Raw genomic sequence first — 26,178 nt, forward strand, 5'->3', positions numbered from 1 at the left:
AGTGATAACATAAGGAAACAAATGTTGCTTACTGATAAAAACAGAAGCACATCTCAATGAAGTCAATTATTCACAGAAACACCGAGGTCAGAATAGAGGTACAAACATTATTAAAATAAATAAAGCATTACAAACTTAAAATTACTAACAAAAGCCATCATGCATCCTCAGGCTTTAAATAATCAATGATCATTAATGCAATGATTAGAGTAACATCTCTTGGCTTTCGGTTGGCATGGGTCGGATTGTTGAACCGAGGGTTAACCTTGACCTCTTGGCACCTTTTTGTCAGATGATTCATGTCAATTAAAAAGGTGATAAAGAACTGACGGCAGCAACGTATCGAAGATCATGTGTATGAACTGTTAATGTTTGATTTATTTCACAATATCAACACTGAACCTTAAACTGGAACAAAAAAAAACAATAGGAAATAATTTTGTGTCAAAGTATCTACAAAAAAACATATTTTTTTTATTAAATTGTGTTATTTAAAGGTAAGGGATTTATAAAAACCTGGCGTTTTATAACTGACAACTAATGTGAAATATGCACATCGCAGGGTTCAAATTAATGAAACACATTTTGTGTTAAAAATAACAGAAAATGTGTTGTTTCAATAACACAGAGATGTGTTGGTTATGCAGAATTTCCCTACAATAACATAGAAGGTGTTGTTTTTAACACATCAGGGCCGGGTCCACCCCGACAAAATGTTGGTGGTTTAAACACTCTGTTCTGATGACGCAAATGTTGCATCTATCAGGTTATAAGGTAATACTTTGTGTCTAATGTTATAAATGCGTGTTTAATACTGTAAAATACGCTTAATGTTACAGTCACTGCCCTTGCTGTCCATAATAAAAGATAACACATTTGCAAACTACTTTACTTGCACCTACTGTATTATGCGTATTGTTTCTTTAATACCTCGTGGTTTATATCATGTTTTTGCCAATTGGGCTGGCATTTTTGACATACCCACCAAACAAGAGAAAATGTATTTCAAACCTGTTGCACACCGGTGCACACTGTTTCCCAGAAACATCTCATTTAACCTGGAAACCGTAACAAAACGGTTTGAGCTTGAACGTGCCTCTGTTTTCAGAGAGCAGCACAGAATTTTAGGCCCTATGCAAAATTAGTTTTGGCTGAAAATTTCTGTGATTTATCCGTTTTAAATAATAGCCTGCATACACTCTTAGAAAGGATGTGTTCATTTTTTACTCATCTTTTTGTGTTATGCTTTTAACACATTAAGTGTAATTTTAACACATTATGTGTCATTTTGTGTTGATTTTGTGTTCAAACTAAACACAAGTTGTGTTAAAAGTAACACAAAGATGGGTGAATTCTGGGAAAACGCATTTGTTGTCCCAGAATAAAGACTAATGTGTTGTTTATAACACATCCGTTCTAGGGTGTACACATTTATAGCTTTACAGTTTTGTTTCACTGATATTATATATGGTATGTAATATATTATATGTGTACTATTTACATGTAATATTTCAAACAACAGTTCCAAAAAAAAATGATGCATAGTATATCATAAATTGTTATTTGCTTCCATAATGGGGTACTTTAATGTCTAGACCATCAACAGGGGGTCCATGGTGGTAATACTTGGGGCATTTTTTTATTTAATCAGGTAAATTTAATAAAGTACATTTATGGGCCAATAATAAAAATGCAATGAAGAGCATAATGACCCCACAATAAAATCTATTCAGTTAAATAAAATGTTATGTAGTATGCCAAAAATATTTATTTTTATATTTTTATAAAAAATCATAAAAATCCAGTCTTAAAAGCTTAGTCAATTTTCCAGATAATTTAATCACCACCATGTCATCCAAAACGTCTTTCTTGTTCAGTCGAGAAGAAATTATGTTTTTTGAGAAAAACATTCCAGGATTTTTCTAATTTTAATGGCCTTCAATGGACCCCAAAACTTAACAGTTTTAATGCAGTTTATGATTGCAGTTTGCAAAGGACAAATGATCCCAAACGAGGCATAAAGGTCTTATCTAGCGAAACGATTGTCATTTTTGGCAAGAAAAATAAAAAATGTGCACTTTTAAACCACAACTTTAATTTTTCCTCCGGTTGTGTGATGCGCCAGCATAATTGCATAATGAAGTGGAAAGGTCACGTGTTACATATATGAAACGCACATTTGCAAACCATATTAAACAATAAACTGACACAAAGACATTTATTAGTATCATTCAACATACAACAACGTCCTCTTTCTCCACACTCGGGCGTAGTTTTACATACGTCATCCGTGACCTTTCGACATCATTACGCAAATATAATACAGGAGCCCCGCAGGGCTGTGTCCTAAGCCCTTTTCTTTATACACTCTACACAAACGATTATGCTCGCCCTTTATCTAACATCATATTCCTTAAATATGCCGATGACGGTAACACTTTAGTATAGGGACCAATACTCACTTTTAACTAGTGTTTTATTAGCTTACATATTAGCTGTTTATTAGTGCTTATAAAGGACATATTAATGCCTTGTTCTGCATGACCATATTTTAAATCTCTTAACCCAATCCAATACCTAAACCTAACGGCTACAACAACTACCTTATTAGCTATTAATTAGCTGTAAATTGAGAGTTTACTGAGGCAAAAGTCATAATTAATAATCAATAAGTATTCCCCATACTAAAGTGTTACCTCACGCAGTGGTGTAGAAATAATTATCTTAAACTTAACATCAGCAAAACAAAAGAAATGGCTTTTGGACTGGCACAACCTCAGCACCCTATTATCATCAATAATGAAACAGTAGGGACAGTAGATCACTTTAAATATCTTGTAAATATCTTAAATACAATTGACAATAATTTCACCTTTGAGCACCATACAACAGAAATACTGTACAGAAAAAAGGAAACCAAAGACTATCAGTTGTGCGCAAACTAAGAGGACTCCATGTTGCCCCGCCCACTACTACTACTACTGTGTATAAGCATTGTTCATCCGATCATTTTGTTCTGTCCCACCTGCTTCTTTAACATGCTGACTGTAAAAAATCATAACAGACTCATTCAGATAACAAATATTGCTACCAACATAATAGGTTTGCCCACTCCAAATCTACAAGAACTAAACACCAAAGCCATTACAGTACATGTATCATTGGGATTGTTGTGAGTCCTTTGAAACTGTCATTTTAAACTGCATTAAAACTGTTAAGTGTTGGGGATCATTAAAGTCCATTAAAATGAAAAAAATTCTGGAATGTTTTCCTAAAAAAAACATAACATTTTCTCTACTGAACAAAGAAAGATATCAACATTTTGGATGACATGGTGGTGAGTAAATTATCTGGATTTTGGTTTTAAGAAAATGAACTAATCTTTTTATTTGTTACATGTACTGGGGGTCCATGCTCCTCCTCTATCCATTAAGGGGTCATTAGCCTGAAAAAGGTTGAAGACGTCTGCTTAAAACCAAATTTGTGTCTGAACTGAGTCTTGGATTGTACAATTTTTCGGATCAGCAGAAAGATAAAGATAAAATTGTACTAATTAAAGAACACGTGAAGTTTTTGTGAGTACTTAAGTACACTTTAAAACTACTAGCCTAAGTAATCAAGTTCAAACATGACAAGTAATGACATGTGAACAGTTAGTAATAAAGCAAAAACAATTCAAGAAATCACAAGCATAGACCAAAAAAAGGACGTTAAAGGAAGTTAAAAATAAAGGTCTAACAGTATTCATCCACAGAAGGGGAATAATCGAATGAATCACTGGATATGTCTCAAGCATTTCCTTACAGCTCCATATAGGTTGTGAATCAGAAAATTGTGTTTAACTTTTTGTTAGTATTAATAGTAATATATACATGTAAATGACTGCTGAATTTACACAGTGAAGGACAATACAGAAAGCAATGATCTGCCTCAAACAATAAGATTTTGTCCCTAATATAAGTTCATAAATACCTGAATACTGCAGGCACATTGATAATGTTTTGCTAATAGTGAGTGTGAATGGCAATGACAATACTGTAGTACTGGAATACAGATGGATTACGGTGAACTCAAACACAAAATAACAACATAAAGTTTTTAAAGAGTAAACTTATCATCTGATTGTGAAATATGTGTCCGTTGGCTTGTTTTATGCATAATATTTAGATGATGGATGACTCTCTAATATAAAATCTGATGTAAACAATGGAGAATATATATTAAAATTACTCTAAATCCTTTAACCTTTTTGATGCTTTATATGTGAAAATTAACTGTTTGGACAACCGAATGTTCATATAAAATATGTCACGCCATTGTGGGTCAGTTGGCTCATGAAAGCTTTGCTAAGCCAATTAGAGTTTTGCATCATTCCTTCAAGTTTTGAAATGCCTGCTTTGTGACTTCTCCTAGCGACTCCTCTTTCATTTCCTCTTGCAAATAAAAAATAACATGGTTTGGCAAACAATTATTTTTTAATAATATGTTCCTCCAAATAAATTGTTTAATGTTAAAAAAATCCTCTGCCTTGTACCAGGCGCTCTCTGACCCTCATGTCGTTCCAAACTCGTAAGAGCTCCGTTCATCTTCGGAACACAGTTTAAGATATTTTAAATTTAGTCCGAGAGCTTGTTGACCCTTCATTGAAAATGTACAGTATACTGTCCATATCCAGAAAGGTAATAAAAACATCATCAAAGTAGTTCATGTGACATCAGTGGGTCAGTTAGAATGTGTTGAAGCATCAAAAATACATTTTAGTCCAAAAATAACAAAAATTACGACTATATTCAGCATTGTCTTCTCTTCCGCGTCTGTTGTATAGCGAATGCGTTATTTGAAGTTTTTTTTTTTCAAATTTACTGCGTTCGTCTCCCTCAGACTGTAAACGAAGCCCGGGCTCACAAAAAAAAAAACAGCTGGGGCGCACCAGATAACACATCAGCCGCGTCATACGTCATGCTGAATAAAGTCTTAATTTTTGTTATTTTTGGACCAAAATGTATTTTTGATGCTTCAACACATTCTAACTGACCCACTGATGTCACATGGACTACTTTGATAATGATTTTATTACCTTTCTGGACATGGACAGTAAACCGTACATAGATTTTCAATGAAGGGTCAACAAGCTCTCAAACTAAATATAAAAGGTCTTATGAGTTTGGAACGACATGAGGATGAGTCATTTATGACATTATTTTCATTTTTGGGCGAACTATCCCTTTAAGTAAATCCTGACAGTCGCAATTTAATGCCAAAATGATGGTTTGTGCTGGCGCAAGCGGTTAGTATGTCTGGCCCTAAATGCTAAGTTCCTTAAACTTCTCTGTTTGCTCTTTAGTAGCGCAAGACTTCATAACAGTCACCTCCTCACTCTTATTCTACACAATACAGACATGATTCAAGGTTATCTTGGGTTACTTTTTTGCTTTTTTATTAATTCGGCAAACACTTCCTTACATTCATTTTGTACATTATAGATCACTATATACAATAATTGGAAATCATGCCTACGGGTTTACCAGCTGAGCAGTAGAAAAAATATTTACATTTATTTACTTGTAATTGCATTTAGTGCCTTAAGTCAAATTTACACATGTATATATTACATTATTAAAGTGTCCACATGTAAAAAGTCGTTATATAAAATCCAGTTCCACATAATTTAGAAACTGCAACTTGAAGACTTTAAAAAGGAAGTTCTGGTTTGATGGAAATTAAGACCAAAATGGTTTCCTCTTTTCTTCTAAAGATTTATATCTCTCTTTCCTTTGGCTTGCTAGCTCAACACCTCACCACTGAACCACAGAAACATACTGTACCCTTAGTAACAGCTGTTATGTAAGGGATAATGTAGAGGCAGCCGGTAGTTATCGGGAAATAAGCCCCGACAGTGTGATCAGGACCCGACGCGAAGCGGAGGGTCTTGTATCACACTGAAGGGGCTTATTTCCCGATAACTACCGGCTGACTCTACATTATCCCGCTTATTACACGGCTACTTGTCACATAAGAAAAAAAACTGGACATGAATATGAATTTGAAACATTTTATTGGCATATTTGTTTTAAATTAACATTTTTTATCCTTCCGCGAAACTTTGCACAGATGCATAAAATGATCGTAATACCTTATTAAGATCATCTGCTTCATACTTGTCTATCTTCATTTTTTTCTCTTTTAGCCAGTCTTTGAGAAGTTTTAATGCCCATTCTGTATTTTTTTTGTGTGTTGGCTTCGTAGCTGTCATGCTCTATTTTGTCAAGTTCAGTCTCAGTAAGCTGTCTGTGTCTTGTCGTGGTTGTCGAGTGTTTGTCACAAGATGGCGCCAAACAAACAGTAATCTTTATTGATCTTTATTGGCGCGGAGCGATCTTACTCATAAAAGTAGTACCGGCTATGCGTTATTATTTTGGAGCGGTTATTATTCGAAAAGAACGAACCTGCAAATGTCTCAACTGACCAATCAGAATCAAGCATTCCAGAGAGCCGTGTAATAAGCAAGAATACTTATAAAGCTAAAAAAAAAGATCACGCCATATATCTCACGAATGGCCTAAATTCTTTTGAAAAACAAATATTTGTACTGTACATGTGCTGTAAACATGTTTTCTTATCAACATATATTTTATGTTACATTAACTTAACAAATTACATTTTCCAAAGTTATGTCAACTTATCACAAGTCAAAATTTAAAAACGTAGGTTGAATTGACTTGCATAATTTAGTTGTTTAAACTTGCTGCATTTTTTCATAGTGTGAGATGTACTGACCATGCTTCTCTGGTTCAGAAAACTGCAGCAATAGTGAGTCAATCATTTCTGTTGGTATATCTGAGAGTAGACACAATCATCCTGCTCCATACGCTGTTTCTGAACGTTGCGACCGCCCGGAGTGAACGTCACCTCACCATACTGAACCTCATCTTCCTTCATCTTCTTCTTTTTAGTCTTTCTCTGATTTGCTACCTCAGCATATTCAACATCTGCAGCTGAACTCATCTCTAAATACAGAGAAAGATCACATCAACAACACATACTGTAAGGAAAACTCTACAGAATAAACTTAAAAACAATCCCTAGAGAAAAATGTAAAGGGTACTTCTTATTTTCAGCCTCTAAACTTAATTTAGGTTAATTGGTCCTCTTTGTTACCTGTTTTCTTTGGTTTATTGTCTCTGTTGAGTTTGTCATGATTGATGTCAGCGTAGACGAGTTCTGTCCCGCCATCAGCTGCTGATAGAGAAATGATATAAAACACATTCAGTAAAGCATCAACATATCTGCAACATCAAGACCTGCACAAAACAACAAAACCTTAATTCAGTTTCTTTGGGGAAAAGTAATATTTAAAATAAGATTGATGGCTGACAAATAACAAAAGCTGTAGTCCTATAAATTATTCCAATAACTAGATCAAAATTAAATTAAATAAAAAAAGGTTGCATTCACCAGATGCACATTCACAACATATACTAGTGTCTTCCAATGGCAGAGTCAATGGAAACACAATCGAATGGTAAATTCCACATTTTCGCTCCACCTCGGACCATAAATATTGTTACGTCCCATGTTATTATTTATTTTGGGAATGGTATATTTGTCTTTACTTTCGTTTCAGCATGGTTATGCTGGTACCTGAGTGGTTAAACCCTTGGCCAATCACCGCAGCGCATGGTGACGACAACGCATGGCTTCACCAATGAGGGCGCCCTAGTGGATTATTAAAGAGCGCACCTGTGCAGGAAGCGGGAGTTAGCTGGCATGCCACACATTTTATTGTTGTGTGATGGTTGACTTGCGTGCTTATTTTGCCCTGTACTATTCTTGTGTTTAATACCTGTTGGGAAAGTCTGGGTTTTTCAAAAGTCAGTGTTTAATGGCCCATTTGAACTTTTTTTTGGTGTTTCTCGCCATTTCTGTTATCTGGTTGATAAACCGACATTACTTAACGGGGAAAGTGATAAAGAACGGGTAAGATATACATGTGTGTCACACTGAGCTGTATAGAACACTAGTTTAGTATTTTTTTGGTTTATAGTAAAAAGTAATGTATTTAGGGCGTCTTTGATGCCCAACATTTTTCTTTTTGTTCAATGTAGGGTTTTTGTGAATATTAATCGGGATCAATAACAGTTGTCCCGAACAATTAAGCACTTGCCCGTATAATGGAAATCAAGTGATGGTACAGGTTAGGGAGTGTTTGTGTGTTAGTGTAAGGTTTAAGTCGTGGGTTGTTGCTTGTTGGATAGGAGTAATAATAACCATGACAGTAATTTGACAAATGTAGAAAGGATGATTTACTAGACATTACAACTCATTTCCAAATTCTTGTATCGAAACAATTGCTTAAAAAGAGATTAAAAATGTTGTGTGTAAGCGTCTGCTTGAATTACAAATTTTGGTTGTGTCGAATTCACACTCTGTGTTAGTTGGTGCGGAAGGCATTTCTAGTCCTGATGTAACTTATAGGGATAACACAGGAGCAGAGAATGTGTTTAGGACCGTCCTGCTGCCGTACGATCCGTTTCCACTTGTCTACTTTGGTTCCAAGGGGGATGGGAGATTAAAAGTTTGGATAGCTCATTTACAGATGGAAGCTGAGGATAAAGCTGATAAATGACAAGCTGAATAAGATTTGCATCTAAAGATAAGCACACTTGAGATTGAGGTTGAAAACAAGTTAAGATGTAATTGGAGTTAGATGCCATGAAAATTGTTGGTGGTGTAGCAGCCGTGCAGCCAGCTGCTCCATCAGTTTTGCCAGCTCCTTCTCACACCTATTCCCTCTTGAGTTGCTACGCTCTCTCCACCGGCGGATTCAAACTCAGTAGCGGTTACATTTGATGTTGGTTAAATATATTACGTTAGTTCCTCATTTTAGGGAAATCGAGGTTGACTCCTATTTTAATGCCTTTGAACGTATCGCAACTTCGCTTTGTTGGCCAAAAGAGATATGGACAATTTTACTTAAGTGCAAATTAGGAGGGAAGACACAAGAGGTTTTTCGACTTTACCTTTGGAGGAGAGTTTAAAATATGACACCGTAAAACTAGCCCCAAAAAATTGCCTGTGATTCATGTGTATCTCATCAGCTAGGCAAAATCGCATACATTATCCGATGTACCGTGACAGTGTTACATTTTTTTGTGAGTATTTTTGTAGCAGATGTTGAGGATCGAAGGAGTGTGGTCTCCAAAGTAGTGAGACTTTCAAATTACAGTTTTTCTCAGTCGCTTGGTACATTTCTCAAATCAGATTTGAGATTCTCAAAACTTGTTAAATTTTCACATCATTGTGTCACTTGTACACATCAAAAAAGCAGTTTCTCATTTCTTTGAAGAAGTTCCAAATGCTTGGTACATCCATGCAATCGATTATGTACAATTCTCTGCTGTTTTCTACATTATCAATTGGTTATGTCACGTTGATCAAAATGTATTATAATGGTTCTTTGTTGAATAGTCTCACCCCCCCAACATATAGGCATTAGTTGATAGTATAAATCTTTACATGCAAGATAGTTGAAGTTGTCATAATATGTCAAGCATATTTCTATACATTTCCAATAAAAAAAATTCTAAATCTGTCCTGAATTGGTAAATTACTACCAGGTGAATCTTGAAGGAATTTGCATCTTATAAACTTTGCAAATATACTGTATATAAAGCCGGAGCACAACACAATGTTACAATGTCTAACAATGGAAGGACAAATTGTATTCAGATGACTTTTCACCTTTTTAGACACTCTACAGCAGGGGTGGGCTTTCTTGGTCCTGGAGGGCCACTGTCCTGCAAAGTTTAGCTCCAACCCTAATCAAACACACCTGAAAATCTCAATCAAAGGCTTCAGTATGATTTGGAAATGAGATTCAGGTGTGTTTGATTAGGGTTGGAGCTAAACTTTGCAGGACAGTGGCCCTCCAGGACGAGGAATGCCCACCCCTGCTCTACAGGGATCTCATCACTGAACAAGAGTATGTGATAGTTTGCTTGACGTACTGTAGCAGTGTTTTAAAATTGAAAACTGTTGTTAAGCCTGAAGTACTGCAGTTACGTAGACTGTTGTAAAATACATTTGTGTAGGTGAACTTAAGGCCCGACAGATTTTGACCATGTCTGAAGCAGGGACTTTCAGGTTCAGAGGCTTGACATATTGGATTGTTCATTCATAAGTGTCTGATGTACAGGAACTATGAATGAACAGACTAAGAAATATCTTACTAGACAACGTGTAGTCACTGTAACAGTAAGTTGAAAATACCTGTTGAATTATTGCACATAATTCAGTAAGACGTTTAAAATGGAAAAACGGATTGTTAAATAAATCTCCAAGCATGGCTCACAGGGAATATCTGATGAGATAGAGCAGGTGTCTCCAACCATGCTCCTGGTGAGCTACCGTCCTGCAGACTTCAGTTTCAATCCAGCTCCAACACACTTGTCTGTAATTATCAAGCAACCTTGAGGACCTTGATTAGCTGCTTTAGCTTTGTTGGATTGGGTTTGAAGCTAAAATCTGTAGGACGGCAGCTCACCAGGATGTTGAGAAGCCATATAAATGGCTATCTCTAAGGCCCTGTTTACACATACATGGGTATTTTGAAAAACTGAGACATTTCCCTTCGTTTCCGCCCTTCGTTTACACGCGAACGGAGAACTCACCATTTGAAACCGATTCTTTCTAAAAACTCCGTCCAGAGTGGAGATTTTGAAAATCTTCGGTTGCACAGTTGCATGTAAACTGAGACAAACGGATGTTTAGGCAGCCAACGTCACAGTATGTGGCAAAGCTCGCACCTACGTCAAAAGTGCGACCTTGTTCAAAAGAGGAATAGGAAGTTACTCGTTGCTTTTTTGGGTTTCTGATTGGCATACGTAGGCTTGAGCTTCTTGTTACACCATATATACACGGGTACGTGTCAATGAACACTTTTCTGAAAACTGACATGTGTGCACAAAGTTATTTTTGAAACCGGAATGGTTGCAATGTCCGTTTATGAAAATAGCCGTCCATGTGAAAACGTAGTCTTAGTTTGAAACTTATCCTAAAATGCCTAAAAATGTAAAATAAAAGCTTGCCAATGCGCTTCAAGCCGTTTTTGGTTTGTACAAAGTAATTTGTAAGAGAGTACATGAGTTAAAGGCTGAAAAGGAGGGGCTGTTTACACTTGGTATTAAGATGTGTTTTCATCGATCGGATCACAAGTGGACGAGAGAGACACATTGCGTTTACACCTGGTATTTAAATCCATCTCTTTTGTCCACTTTCGACCGCATCTGTCCTGAATACTGTGAGGGGGTGGTCTGTGAGACGGTGGGCGAGTCTCTCTGCTGTCATTCAAACGCGAGCGGGAGTAATTATGAGTTTATATGGACACAAACTTATATTATGTCAGGGCCAGCTGCTTGTTTAGCAAGTATACATGCTGCACAGTGTTTTGTACGTTTATTTGTTGGAGCTTTCTCTGAATTTTCAGCGCAATTGATGAAATAGGATCGCGCAACTTTTACGCTTTCAAAACGAAACTACGGAGAACACCCCGCAGTAGTTTATCAATGAAAGGCAAAAAATAGCGCTGTAAAATTTGGAAAATTAGTGTTTAATACCTCAGATTAGATAAATGGGCGGAGAGAAGGCGGTCGCGTGTGGCTGTTCGCACACATTCAACCACATTGCGTTCCGCAACTCCAAAGCGATCCGATCGAAAGTGGTTTCGACTACCTCTGAATGTGGTTGAAAGTGGTCGAAAGTGGACGCGTTCAAAACGTTTTGAACACCGTTTACACCTGGCATTAACGTCGTCCACTTGTGATCCGATCGACGAAAACGCATGTTAATGCCAAGTGTAAACAGCCTCGGAGTGACTCAGTGTTGTGGTAATTTCTACAAAACAAATAACCAGGCAATTGAAACTGGTCAAGATGCAGAACGAGATCTCCTTAGAACTAAAAAGGATATGCTTAAATCATCTGAAGATAATGATATTTTGACCAAAATTTGGAGGAAGCACAGACAGCCTGTCAGTGTATGATAATGAATGGCACAACTGAGAAAAATGCTAGTAAGACATTGTTAGATGTGACAGTGTATAGTTTGGTTTCAGAAATGCCAGATTTGCAGGAAGAAAGTGCTGAGGATTGGGTCTTTTAGTAGTCAGTACTCTGACTCTACAGTTCGATTTCCAATGGCACCAGTTCATGTGATTACAACTATGCGTGCTAATGAAGGAAGGGAAGAGCAAATGACCTCTACCATGATCAGAGCATTTAATTGTGATCAAGAACATTGGGTAATTTGACTCTGCCAAGCAGGATCCATTACATTTTCTAAAGAATCTGGAAAAATATGCAGATCTGATGGTGATGCCTGATACTTTGTCTGGAGCCTTAACTCAGAAAGTAAACAACAGAACTGCAAATAAATCAGAGAGAAAACAGGCAATTCCTGAAGTTTTGGGAATGATGTAAGTTGATTGGGAAAATGTCTGAGATGCACATGAGGAAAAGGGAGCCCCCAGCAGCATTTCAGAGCGTTTTACTGGAGCCATTTAAAACTTTCAGTGGCACTCCTGATATTACTAAGAAGTCTGCCCTGATTAACAAATGTGATCCACTCACCCATTCTGCTGTGTCAATGTTTGTGATGCTTTCTCTGAATATGATGACATTATTGTTAAAATGACACAGGTTTCCAACAATAATGCTAATAGTCAAATAAAAGGTGCCAAATCTGGACATCCAGTGGCTGCTTTTGGCAGGTCATAATATTCTAGATTAACTGATGGCTTCCACCATACTGTAGACCAAGAAGGTTTGCAAGAGTAAATTTGCTATGCATGTGGAAATGGTCACATTGCTAGACATTGTCAAGAAAATAAGAGACATACAAACTTTGTCTGTCATGAAAGTGGAAAGGATGGTCATATTTCAAGGAATTATTTGGAGAAAAAATGGAAAGATAATGAAGTTGTTTTCTTTAAATGTGGAAAGACAGGGCACAAGGTAAGACAGTAGCCTCTTTCACACAGTAATTCTGGTTAATTACCATGAATTTACCAGAATGAATTTACCAGTAAATACAAAAATGTGCTGTTCACACATGCAGTGACATTCCGTCTTTTTACCAGTAAGACATCATTCACACATCAGTATCAAAATACCGGTAAATTCGGAGAGAAAGCGGAAGTTACCTGTGGCGCGCGGCCGGCGAGCTCCGTCCGTGTCATATTTGTAAACGGCGGGTTATGACTTAATATCCACGGTCCGTATTTTGTTGTTTTCACATCTGTGGCAAACGGTCGCGAAGTTGCTCGTGACCAAACAACATTGCGTTAGGCGGCGTCAAACGGAACCTGCGCGTTTGCACATTAGGCTTCACAGATGGTGTGCTAAGGACGTCGGCAATTTGGCAATTAGATGGTAAGCTGTTTTAAACAACTTTGGTGAAGAAATGTGGATGTTAATTTCAGGTGTGCTCGACTTTTAAGCAACATGTGTGTGGAAACGTCCGTAAACAGTCTGGGGGAAACCGCGTCACCTGTATAAAAAAACTTTCTGATTGGCCCGCCCGATCTGTCAGCGCGGTCTGACGTCATCTAAATGCCGGTAATGCTATATTTTTCGTTCACACACAGCGCTTACCGGCAAATTACCGTTAATCTTACAACCTGTCTTACTGGTAAATTGGGAGCACTGATTTACCGGAAAGGTTCTGTTCACACATGACATGTTAACTGCAATTTACCAGTAAATTACCAGTAAAGACTGTATGTGTGAAAGGGACTAGTGTCACTTTTCTCATAAAAGAAAGTTTGGCTTTCATGATTTACTTAAGAAAACAGGCAGTTTAGAAACCCAGCTAGGACTGTTAAAACCCAGCAATGGAAAGAAGGAAGAAAGCATTCACACTTTGCCAGACACATCACTGTGTGAACGACATGACTGTAATTCAGTCACAAGCAGATGTTGATGGGAACTAGAAATTTTCTTATGATAGTAACACAGAAAAAAACATGTTTACTACCAAAAGAGGGTTGATTCTTTATAAATCATGAAAAATGTTTTAATATAATTGATATGTTAATGTATTTTGAAGAAATGTTTTAACGCCATTAAATTTTAAAATTAATTTAAAAAACTTCTGATGTTTGATATCTCTCGATTAAACGTATGTGACTTTGATGTTTTGAATGTGAAAAAGATCTTGTGGGGGAAAAGGGGGGCAACCTCTTCTTATGTTCTTGTTTCAAGTGTAAGCATGGAGATTTGAAATGTGTACCCTTGGGGAAAGATGATCTGGACAAAAAGGACAAGGACCAGAAGGCATGACAAGTGATGGCAGGGTTCTTCCTCAAGTAAAAGGAATTAACCCAATCAGCCAAGAATTTCTCGAGTGTTACCACTGAAATAGGAAATCCAGACATTTCATATTCCAGTTTGAGAAAATTCTAAAGGTGGAGAATCTTGAAACATTACAGGAACATGTTCTTAAAAGAAAGGAAGAACCTTTCTAGATTTGGTACATATTTTTATCAAGAGAATAGTGGGGAATAAACACCGTGAGAGTGTTGTGACAAAACCCCATTCGGTTTCATCTGCGAGTGTGACGCAGTGGAAAAACAACCATTGTGTGAAGCACCACAAACAAACTGATGTTTGTGAGATTAATCTCATGCATACTCACAATAATTTTGCTAGGTTAATTGTCACCGATGAGAAAACTTTTGTTTCTACAACTCTAAATCATTTCTCCATCTCTGTTAACGGTAGCCAGATACCTTGTAATGTCAATCGTACTTAATTTTGTATAAATACAGAATCAGCATGGTCAATATGTTATTATAACTTTCCATATGTGAATGTGACCCAACAAGTACTATCCTTCAACACAGAACAACAACTTGGTTTTATAGAAAATATTCCAGAATTAGATTTTGAACTGCCAGAATTAGACAATGTGCTAATGTCATTGATGCAATGAAAAGACAGTCAATTAATGCCCAACAAGATCTTAATGAGAAAGACAGAGGTTTGACTGTTACACTGCAAAAAATGATTTTCAAGAAAAAAATCTAATTATTTTTGTCTTGTTTTCAGTAAAAATATCTAAAAATTCATAAATTAAGATGCTTTTTCTTGATGAGCAAAACCTTCATAAGTCTAGTTTTTAGACCAAAAGTATCAAATTCAAGTGATTTTGTGCATAAAACAAGCAAAAAAATCTGCCAATGGGGTAAGCAATTTCGTCTTGATTTTTTTCTTGAATTTAGATTTTTTATCTTGTTTTCAGTAGAAATATCTAAAAATTCTTAAATTAAGATGCTTTTTCTTGATGACCAACATGACCTAAGAAAATAAGTCTAGTTTATAGACAAAAAATATACAATTTAAGTGAATTTGTGCTTAAAATAAGATAATTTAGCCAATGGTGTGAGAAAAAAAAAACTAAAAATAAGTTCTCTTTTTTTCTTAAACACTTGATTTAAGCAAAATTTTCTCAACCCATTGGCAGACAATTTTGCTTGTTTTAAGCACAAATTCACTAAAATGTTTTATTTTTTGTCTAAAAACTAGGCTTATTTTCTTAGGTCATTTTGCTCATCATGAAAATACATCTTGATTTAAGAATTTGTAGCTATTTCTACTGAAAACAAGACAAAAATACTAAGTAAGAAAGTCATTTTTTTGCAGTGTGAGAATCACAGAAGAGCTGAAGCAGTAGTGCTGCAGTCGTTTTACTGCAGAGTCTACATGTATGCTGAATCCATACATCTTAATTATAGACTTGAACTACTGATCCAAACTTTTAGCTGTGTTGATGTAATTTTTTACATGTTTGTGACATTTGAAACCAAGGTGATTTTGAACCACTGGAATGAAAATGTCTCCAGTTTTATGGAGATAATACTCAGCAATGGCTTTGAATGATGAATTTGTACATGGTTGCTCCTTAAGCATATTAAAAACATCACAAAGACATAAACAACAACAAAAACCTGATTTTCCCCACAGGGGGACTTTAACACAATGGTTAAATGGATAGTTATTCTGTCATAATTTTCTCATCCTTGTGTTGTTTTAAATCTGTTGAATTTCCTTTTTCTGATGAACACAAAAGAAGATACTTTGATAAATGATGGTAAGCACACAGCTGATTGTAACCATTGATTTCCATATTAGGAAAACACATATGGAAGTATTGTGATAAATGATGAAGAAGATATTTTGATAAATGATGATAAGCACACAGTTGACGGTACCCATTGACTTCCATAGTATTTGTTTTTCCTATGGAAGTCAATGGTTACAATCAGCTGTGTGCTTACCATCATTTATCAAAATATATTCTTTCTTTTTCATCAAAATAAAATAAAAAAACTGGTACAGGTTTAGAACAACATGGAGGTGAGTAAATGATGACAACATTTTCATTTTTGGGGGAACTATCCCTTTAGTGTGGGGTAGGTCACAACTTTGGTTCAGTCTCTCAGTGGTTCACATTTGAATGTGGAGTAAATGTTTTAAAAAACGTTTCACAATTTTTGTGGCTACTCAGCTAAACCAAACATATCACCATAGTCTCATTTCATGTTAAGACAAAACTGAAGCATTTTTTCACGAATGCACTACAGTTATATTTCATTTTAACCTTCATAAGTGAGTAACTGTACCAGTCAGAATATTTACTGCAAATTCATGTACTCTAAATGAACTGACCTGCTGCTGACTTAGGTTGTTTCTTCTTCTTGTAAATGTAACAAACTGTGATGACCAGCAAAATAAGAATCACAATTGAAGAAGCCATTCCAATAAGATGTACTGGTTCCACTATGGAAAAAACACAACACAATTGTTTTACACAGTTACATAAATACATATGCTTTTGAATATACAGATTTTGAATGTTCATTAATGTTCAACAGCAACAAGAATAGCAATTATATCTGTGTTCAGAGAAATGTCTTTATGCAAAATCTCATTTTATTTGTTCTTTTAATTTTGGTGAAATGTGCTCATTTATAGCAGTTGTAGAGCATTGTGTTAGCAGCACAAAAGATCATGGGTTTGATCCCAGGGAACACACATGTTGATAAATGTATACCTTGTAATGCACTGTAATGTGGCTTTGGATAAATTTAAATGTCAATTGTGTTTTGGTTTTGTCAAAAATCATTTTAGCTACATGATTGCATGATAAATTATCCATTGACGAAACCCTGTATAGTTTGTTTCTCACATCTACACTGCAGTTGCTTTACACTCACACTTCAGTGATGCCAACAGTCCAGGGTTCTGTGTGTGGGTGAGATTACTAGCAGAGAGATTCGTACCGAATGCTGAAGTGCTATCTGTAGAAGTCAGATGTGTGGTCACAGATGCAGTAGTTGTTCCTGTAATCAGACACAACTGAAGAATCATCTCCATTCTCTCTCTGTATCAATTTACCCCAAAACACATCGACACAAGTCATGAACCGACCAATAAACCTCATCACAGTTAACAATTAAACCTCCATTTCAGATAGTCAATTCATGGGTGAATCTCAAATTTGCCAATAATATATGTTGAGGACATATATAAGACCAAAATCAAAAGAAAGAAGTGAGAATTTTTGATTATGATAACAATATGGTAACCTTAACACATACAAGACGAAAATATAAATTTTGTATGATTTAACTGTATAATACTCTAAACTATGTTTACTTCATGTTGTAGTTGCTGCAATGCCTTTAATTTCTGCTGATTTAAGTAGAAAAAGAGAATACTTTAGTGGTAAAGATTTCGTAAATGGGGTCCACGAACGGTTAGGTTACAAATATTTATTTAAATATATTCCTTTGTGTTCATCAGAACAACGAAATTTATACAGGACTTCTTCCTTATAATGTTATTTTTATTTGGTTTTTATTTTATTTAGGAGAAATGTGTCCTGTGTTTATGAGATGTTGTGAGATTTATTCAGTGATATTATTCTTGTTGCTGTTGTTTTAGTAAGTAAAGTAAACATTCATAGTTTAAAGCTCACCAGGACAATGGTCTACAGTAATGCTCTTCTCTCCATGACTGATGTGGTTCTTCACACTGCAGATGAGGTTTCCAGAAGTGTTCCCATTCAGATTAATGGTGGTTTTATTATCTTGTGGTAGTGTTTGTCCATTCAGAGTCCAGTTGAAGAAGAGTGAATCCCCCTCAGAGGAGCAGGATGCCCACCTCACCCCACTGATGCATTCGACTGACACATTCACTGAGCCAATAGGAGCTGGAGGCAAGGACATGATAAAATACAGCACACAGGGTTCAGAATGGCATACTTGCATACTACTCATACTATTTCTGCAGTTTTGTATACTGTGTACAGCATGTTCCTTTCTCTATTTGTATAATACTAAATAAAGAGGTGCAGTCTATCCAATGCACGAGATCCTGTACTGTACTGCACTCAACCCTCAATTTCCAGTGTGATTCAAAAGGTCAAGGTTTGGCTGGTTAGCATGGTTTTGTTAGCACATGCTATAACTCTCTCTATTTCATTTGATATCACAGCTCATGATATCTACTAGTCTGTTAGAAACCTGGAGGTGGTGCTTGAAGGACCAGCTGATATTTACAACACACACTGAAACAACTACTTGATCACGTGTAGTTATGTGCTTTATCACCATCTTTCCTCTTTGAGCATGATACTCTTTTAAAAAAATAAAGGTTCCCAAAAGGATCTTTGTCTGGCTGTATGGTTCCATTAAGAACTTTTAACATCTACAGAACCTTTTTGTTGAACAAAAGATTTTTTGTTGTGGAAAAAGGTTCTAAAGAAGTAGACAAGAAATTGATCTTTTACGAACATTTGACCAAAAGTTTATTTGGGGAACCAAAAAAAAAGGGTTCTTCTATAGCATTGCTTTGAAAAACTCTTAATAGCACCTTTATTTTTAAGAGCGTACACAGAGTAAAAGCTCAAAAACTCCTGACTACGGCAAAAGTGAGCAAACCTCTCCAAATGATCCAGAATACAGAAGCACGTCTGATCTTCAATCAACCAAAAATATCTCTTGTCGCATCCCTTCTCATCTCTCTCTCTCAATTGGCTACTTGTTGCTGCCTGCAGCATTTGTAAGTCACTGATACTGACCTTCAGGACAATAACTAAAGCTTTATCCTCAAACAGTACTTCAACTCACTCCTATAGGTATACAACACCTCCTGCCATCTATGGTCAATAAATGAGCGACACCTCTTTACAACCTTCAAGAAACAACTGAAGACACATTTTCTATCTTACTGTTTAAAATTGTTAACAATAGTTATTATTGTAATTATGTCATCCTTTTATTTTACATTTGTACCTAATATGAACATGCAAAATAACTCTTTATTTCTGCCAGGATAATTGGACACCATTTGCTAAACATTTGGCGTGTTTAGATTATGTGACGTCAGTGCAGCATAATAATGTTTGAAATATTTATTTCAGTGCATGGTAGTAGTATTGTAGAGTTGCTGTAGACAAATACTTTCAGATATAAATAATATCCTGCATGAATCCGCACACACACATTCTGGTTTCCATGTTTTGTGGGGACATTCCATAGATGTAATGCATTTTATACCATACAAACTGTATATTCTATTCCCTTCCCCTAACCCAAACCCTAACCTCAACCATCACAGAAAACAATTGGTCCCCACAACGTGATAATCACCAGGTACACACGCACGCACGCACGCACACACACACACACACACAAACACAATTTTATTTGAATAAGAAAGAGATGTCAAAAAAGTGTGATAGTATTTATTCTGATAGAGAGTTACTTTACCTTCAACCTTCACTTGAAGTCCTGCAGATGTTTCTTTGCCCTGTGAGTCAGTAAGCTTTAATGTGTATCTCCCTGAATCTGCTCTGGTCACATTGTTTATACTCACAGTGTCATTACTGCCGATAACGTCAGATCTGTTTTCATAAAACTTTAATTTCTTGATTACGTTATTCTGTATTTTACAAATCAAAGTCTCTTCTTTCTTTAATTCCAGTTTAATTATATGAATATCCTGAAACATCCGTAGAGAGAGTTTGTCTCCCAGAGCTGCATAACAGGTTTCTGTCTGATTAAAAGTGCAGTTCTGATCCACACCTGCAAAACAAAACACACACATACACAAAATCAAATCTAACAACAGAAACATTTCAACATGTTTTTATTATAAAAGACAGAGTCTGTACGTTTTCTGCGGGTATAAATATTACTCTCATCATAATTTAAAACCATTAAAGCAACATTTAAAACTCTTAAACATAAAGAATTGTATAAGATAGATATTATCTTTGATCAGTGGAGCATCTGATCTCAGTCCTCAGAGTCTCAGCCCTACCCAGTGTCAAATGCAGCAACATCTAATACAAGCATTAATACAACATTTCCCTTCAGTCAGTCATAAGTAAATATCATAAAGTACTATCATGAGCATCACCTCTGTAACTGAAAACTTTCCAAGCATCTGTGAGCTGTTGAATTTTCTCAGCAGATTAAAACAAACCTCTCAATGAAAGATTTTAAATCTATGCTCAGAACCAAATTCTTCAGATTCTTTTTACAAGTGACTATAGTTTTCAGATATGTTGTAAACATATCTCAAATAATTAAATAAATGTCCTCTTTCTATTGTATCTGTTTTCGTTTCAGATGAACCTTTTAGGTGTTTCTACCATAGTTTGCCATCTCTTGCCTCAAAATCAGACTTATACTGTATTTATTAAATTACTGCAGTGGGTCTGTCAAGCCACACAACTACTTAAGAAATGAAACCTTAATAATTGATGATCGTTTACTTACATGAGACAGTCTGTAGCAGCACCAGCATCAGTCCAAAGATGATCAACATTGCTCTGAAGTTTCCAGAAGAGAGTAAATCCATCAGAAGAGAGTAAAGACAGAGTCCTTAAAGCAGACTGTAAAGTAGGAAGATCTGTCGCTCTGTCTCATGTGTCTCACTCTGACAGACCACAACTGCTTACACTGGACTCACAGTCTTTAGTGAGAATCAGGAAGTTTCCTCACATGGGGGAAAACAGACACAGACACACTGCTAAACAATTTCCACTATACTTTAAAGAAAGAGAGAAGTAACAAATGTCCCATAAATCTTTAAAAAACACTGAAAAAGTGTCAAATATCTTAACTAATTGACTCATTTACCAATGTACATGTTTTATACATTTTAGGGCCCCTCAGAATTGAGCTGAATAAATGCATACACTGTCTGGATCCTGAAAGGACAACATGCAGTAGGCTGTTATGTTTAAACGAAGATTAATGGAAAAGATGCATTTTATTAAACTTCTTTTACAGTTTTTACAGCTCATTATTTTATAAAATGTCCGTCATCTTATTTTCAACACCTTGGCTTTAATATTTTTGGGATAAGCTATATTTTGAGATTTCTACAAAACATTTTTGTCACAGATAATAGAGGTTCTTGTAAACAACAGAACTGTGACTAACTCTGTAACAAGACATCAAAACACATCTTACGTTAACAGAAGTTAAAACCACTGAACACAGTCGACAAACACCAGATACATTGATGAAGTCTTAGTGGCCAGAGTAAAAATTAAATAAGATTTATATGCAACAATACCCAATTTTTTTTGCCTTTTCAATTTCAATGAAGAAACCCATTTGATTAGTAATGAAGTAAAACATCCTGATATTTAACCTGAAGAAGAACCTAGAGAAGATTAAATGCAAACGCATCAGTACTCAAAATCACCACACGAGGTCTCCATCACCACAGTGCTTAAATTTGGTTTGGATAGTTACAGCACACCACACTTTCATACCAAACCTTCAATGAGGGAATATAAAGTAAAACTGTAGATCAGGGATGGGCAACTTCAGTCCTGAAGGGCTGGTGTCCTGCAGAGTTTAGCTCCAACCATAATTAAACACACCTGAAGCAGCCAGTTAAGGTCTTACTAGGCATACTAGAAACTTTTAGGCAGGTGTGTTGGGGCAAGTTGGAGCTAAACTCTGCAGGACACGAGCCCTCCAGGACCGAAGTTGCCCATCCCTGCTGTAGATATAAGGGCAATATGTGACATGGCAAATTTTGTGTTTATATGCAAATACCACTGAAATAGCAAAATATAAGTAACATTTAAATACATATTCATATTAATCCAATTAGCCAAATTTCAGTAAACGGTGAAACACTCATTTAAATTTAATTGCATTTGAGAATACATTTGTATTACATTAATGTTATAATAAGCTCTAAAATGCTGTATTTAAAGTCCTCTCACAGTCAGTTACTGTATGTTAACACAAAGTTAAATATTGGTTGTTGTTTTTGGAAAATATCAGACCCTGGGGTATTCTAGAAGGCAGGTTATGTGACCTACACGGGTAAGTTTAGGAGTAAGTACTAGCATATCCAGGATTCACAATGTGGGTGGGCCCAGAGAAAATCAGGTGCGCCTAGCGGAAAATGCATCTGTTATCAAAATATACAAACACACAACTACACCTGCTTCAATATATCACCGTTTAATAAGAACAAAAGCCTGTATATGTGGGCCCTATTTTAACAATGTAAGCGCAATGTGCAATAAACCAATAAGAGTCTTATCTCTCATCCCCTTTAAAAGCCAGTTGCGCTGGCGGCATCCCAATTTCCTATTTTGGCAGAATTTGTAAACTAAAAAAAAGCGGAGGAAGAAGACCACTAGTTTAAGATTGATATTAAAAAATTGCGTTGTTTTTATTTGTAATGAAATTGTTATTTTTTTTGGTAATAAAACCTTTAAAAGTCGTTTTCTTTCAGTCATGGAAGTAAAAATAGCAGGCCCACCCAGGCCCACCCATAGCTATGCGACTGGGAGTAAGTAAACGGATAACCTCTGCTTTCGATTCCAAAAACGGAGGTAACTTTTGGGTTATGTAAGTAACCATGGCAACTGACTCTCTGAGGAGCAGGTTATATTCCAGGGTTAGTTCATTTAAGTTAATGACACAAAGCTTCGGAGGATGTCTGCTCATGCGTGCATTTATGATAAGCGTGCAGCAGACGTGGAAGCATATATTTTGGATAATATTATAATGTCAAAGCATTTATTTTATTACATTTACAGTCAGAATATTTATTGCTGTCTATTTCTGACTTAGAAAATGTTTGCTTTCTCTTTTAAAATAAAATACTTTTTTAATAAAATGGATTGATATATGTGATTAGACTAAAACATATACATTTAAATATGTCCATTATTAATATATCTCCAAAAAACAGTGGATGAAATGAAACACAATTCCATCAGTTAATTAATTTTAACAACAAAGTAACGTTCCGTATTAATTCTGTCAATTCATAAATAAACTCATTACTCTCTTTCACTTACTAGATAATATGAGATAAATCTTAATTTATAATAAATGTGTGTGCAAATACATTGTCATTATTGAGCCAGAAATCTTAACATTATTTAAGTGACAATGTGGTAATGTTACAGTAAATTAGTATAACAGATGAAACACATGATGTCAGTCCTGTGCTAAATAATAATTGATTATTTACAGAGGAACAGAAGTTACGCCTGCCTGCAGTCTATGATATTCATATGCTTTTAACACTGACCCACACAATGACACAGGTGAAGCACAGAATTGCTTAGGTGACATCCATTAAAACACAGACATGACAGAGTGGTCAGAGATTTCCTATTATAAATCAGGTACATAATGAGATGAAATTATAAATATATATTTAATAGTATCATTTTTATTTCTTAAACATGCATGTATGATCCTTAGCCTCCTCTCTACATTTGATCTAGTTCTTTCTCTAAATCATATTTTTTCTTTAATAATTTACCTTTTGCAGCTCCTTTCCTGAGCTATCATTTTTGAGCCAAAAGGAAATTGAAATGTTTGGTTAAATCATATACATATTATAACATATAGAACATGTTACTATGGGAACTAATCTAACACTAATGTTCTACACTTCTAGAAACCGATATACTCAGAGTAGGCAAGTTTTGGTTTAATCAATCCAGAGTTCAGGGTTAATCTGATGGTAAGTTAACCCTGCTTTCTGGAGTACATTCCTGGGTATGTCACGACTGACCAATCGGAATCAAGCACATTGTGTTTTTATTTTTCTCTCTTTTCTGCTCCCTTTTATAAATGTATTATTAAAGGAACATGAGCAAGTAATTTTATATGGCATTTAACATACATTTCTTGTGAAGACATGTTATATACTTCTGTTTTCTTGCTCAGTCTGTTGGTAAAAACTGTTGACCAATAATTTCCTGATTCTCACTATAAAGACTTTGAGTTCAGTATAAGCAGATGTGGTTTGTCAGACACGCGAGTGAGTGAAAGATCTTCATACTTCACAGTCTGCTTCAGGACTCTGTCTTTACTCTCTTCTGATGGATTTACTTTCTTTAAGAAACTTCAGAGAAATGTTGATCATCTTTGGACTGATGCTGGTTCTGCTTCACACTGGCTCATGTAAGTGAATGATCATCTCAAGTTGAATGTTATGATGCTGTTTAATCACATTTGGGCAGCTATACACAAAAAAGATGGTGCCAAATTGCACGAAAAGTGGTTAATTGCCTTGTAATCATTGGAACCACTTTAAATCATATTTAAATTCAATTGTAGTTATGTAGTACCATAAGTTTTAACCACTTACACCTGCATAGCACCACTTGACAAAATAGAACTGAGATCAGATGCTCAACTGATCAAATATAATGTCTGTCTTATACATTTCTTTTTGTTCAAAAGTTTTAATTATGTGAGTTCATTTGTAATATGTTTTTTTGCTGGTTTTAAATTATGATGAGAGTAATAATTATACCAGCAGAAAACAAAGGGGTGGTTTTCCAGACAGGGATTATCATAAATCAGGACTAGGCCTTAGTTAACTTATTAAATATAACTAGTTTTAACAAACATACCTTACTAAAAACATTATTTGTGTGCATTTTGAGGCAAAACAAAGAGTAATAATGTATTTTAAGATTTGTCTGTCACAACACAAGAAACAGGTAGGAGGACGCAAGTACAAGTTCTTTAGATAAACATTTACTAACAAATGCACTAGAATAGTGATGTTAGGTTCTTGAACAAATCGTTCTTTTAAAGCTGGTTCTCAGGAAGTAACCAGTCAATAGGTTCCGAGGACGCACAGCCGAAATAGCGCAGCAGACTCAAAAAGAACCGAACGAAGTTTGTTGATGATTGCCGAGGCGAGGATTGCAGACGATTCTGATGAATGAGTTGCTGACACTGCGTGTGTATCACCGAGGATTTGAATTAGCCTGATGCACAAAGTTTATTGTTTTATTAGTTTCTTGATATGGTTGTTTTATTAAAAAGCTTTAGTTTTAGTACAATTTATTGTGCATGCAAATCATATTTTAGTTGTTTAAGGAACCCTAATGAGTTTAAAAGACAAGTTTATTTATTATTTAACTTAGGATATGTAGAACACATCCGCAACTGTGCATCAGTGTCTTTTAGGAATCTTATCCAAGTTGTATGGTAGTCAAAATGAGCAGTTGTATCTGGCATTTATGATCCGTGATTGAAACTGTGACCACAAACATTACTAACTTGTAAATTAAAGGCAATAAATCAGCTATGCCTTCGTAAAAACAACGTTATTTGAATGTTTTAATGTGTTGACACAAACGACTTTATTTGAATGTTTCAGTGATACAAGTAGTTAGAAAATAAATGTGTTGTGATGTAATTTCTTGATGATGTCAGGAACCTGTCAATCGGCTTTTTGAAACGGTTCAATGAGCCGAACTGTCTGAAAAGAGTCGGTTCGCAGAAATGCATAAGACTTTGCATTACTACACTAGAACACTGAACGGTAAATAAACAAACAAACAGGCAGGCAGGCAGGCAAAATTGGGAACAGGAACTAAGATGTACACTATAGTTACAGAGACATTCAGAGACAATGATCCAGCGACTGACAAGACAAGAGACAGGGCAATTATACACAAGTGAAATGAGTAACAGTTGTTCTGATGAATAATGAGGGAAATGTCCAGGTGACAACAATCAGTAGCAGACACAAAATAGAACACAGATTAAACCGTGACAATGTCAGTGCAAGTTGTTTTTGGTTTGGACAGCTCTTA

The 26,178-nt window shown here is 35.7% G+C and overlaps 2 protein-coding genes across 7 annotated transcripts in view; one reads left to right on the forward strand and one right to left on the reverse strand.

Moving 5' to 3' along the window:
* Positions 1 to 5,410: 5,410 nt before the first annotated feature.
* On the reverse strand, positions 5,411 to 21,009 carry LOC135760149 (uncharacterized). Of its 6 annotated transcripts, none has more exons than XM_065274066.2 (7): positions 20,846 to 21,009; positions 19,832 to 20,146; positions 18,037 to 18,270; positions 17,273 to 17,398; positions 16,725 to 16,835; positions 7,159 to 7,236; positions 5,411 to 7,007 (listed from the first exon to the last, which is right to left on the reverse strand). In XM_065274066.2, exons 1-7 carry the CDS (start codon positions 20,925 to 20,927, stop codon positions 6,820 to 6,822), a joined length of 1,134 nt encoding a protein of 377 aa, XP_065130138.2. In that variant the 5' UTR covers positions 20,928 to 21,009; the 3' UTR covers positions 5,411 to 6,819. The 6 variants fall into 6 exon arrangements, with proteins under 6 accessions (XP_065130138.2, XP_065130155.2, XP_065130145.2 ...); XM_065274083.2 differs by having other exon boundaries at positions 17,339 to 17,398; positions 20,846 to 21,008; XM_065274073.2 differs by having other exon boundaries at positions 7,159 to 7,239; positions 17,339 to 17,398; positions 20,846 to 21,008.
* A 3,309-nt stretch (positions 21,010 to 24,318) lies between these two features.
* LOC135752256 (pregnancy-specific beta-1-glycoprotein 7-like) overlaps positions 24,319 to 26,178 on the forward strand; it is a 79,472-nt gene continuing 77,612 nt past the window's right edge. Inside the window, exon 1 of the mRNA XM_073812176.1 lies at positions 24,319 to 24,526. Within this exon, the coding sequence (XP_073668277.1) occupies positions 24,445 to 24,526 (82 nt within the window). The 5' untranslated portion in view covers positions 24,319 to 24,444. The remainder of the gene's footprint in view (positions 24,527 to 26,178) is intronic.

The sequence above is a fragment of the Paramisgurnus dabryanus genome, chromosome 16 (assembly GCF_030506205.2).
Source record: "Paramisgurnus dabryanus chromosome 16, PD_genome_1.1, whole genome shotgun sequence".
NCBI lineage: Eukaryota > Metazoa > Chordata > Actinopteri > Cypriniformes > Cobitidae > Paramisgurnus > Paramisgurnus dabryanus.

What these genes read in the sequence shown, in the direction of transcription:
- LOC135760149 (XM_065274057.2), bottom strand. Translation starts at nt 20,927, where the DNA reads ATGGATTTACTCTCTTCTGGAAACTTCAGAGCAATGTTGATCATCTTT. An exon ending in ACTTCAAGTGAAGGTTGAAG is followed by an intron (nt 18,271 to 19,831) that starts GTAAAGTAACTC and finishes CCTTGCCTCCAG; the next exon opens with CTCCTATTGGCTCAGTGAAT. An exon ending in CAATAAACCAAAGAAAACAG is followed by an intron (nt 7,008 to 7,158) that starts GTAACAAAGAGG and finishes CTCTGTATTTAG; the next exon opens with AGATGAGTTCAGCTGCAGAT.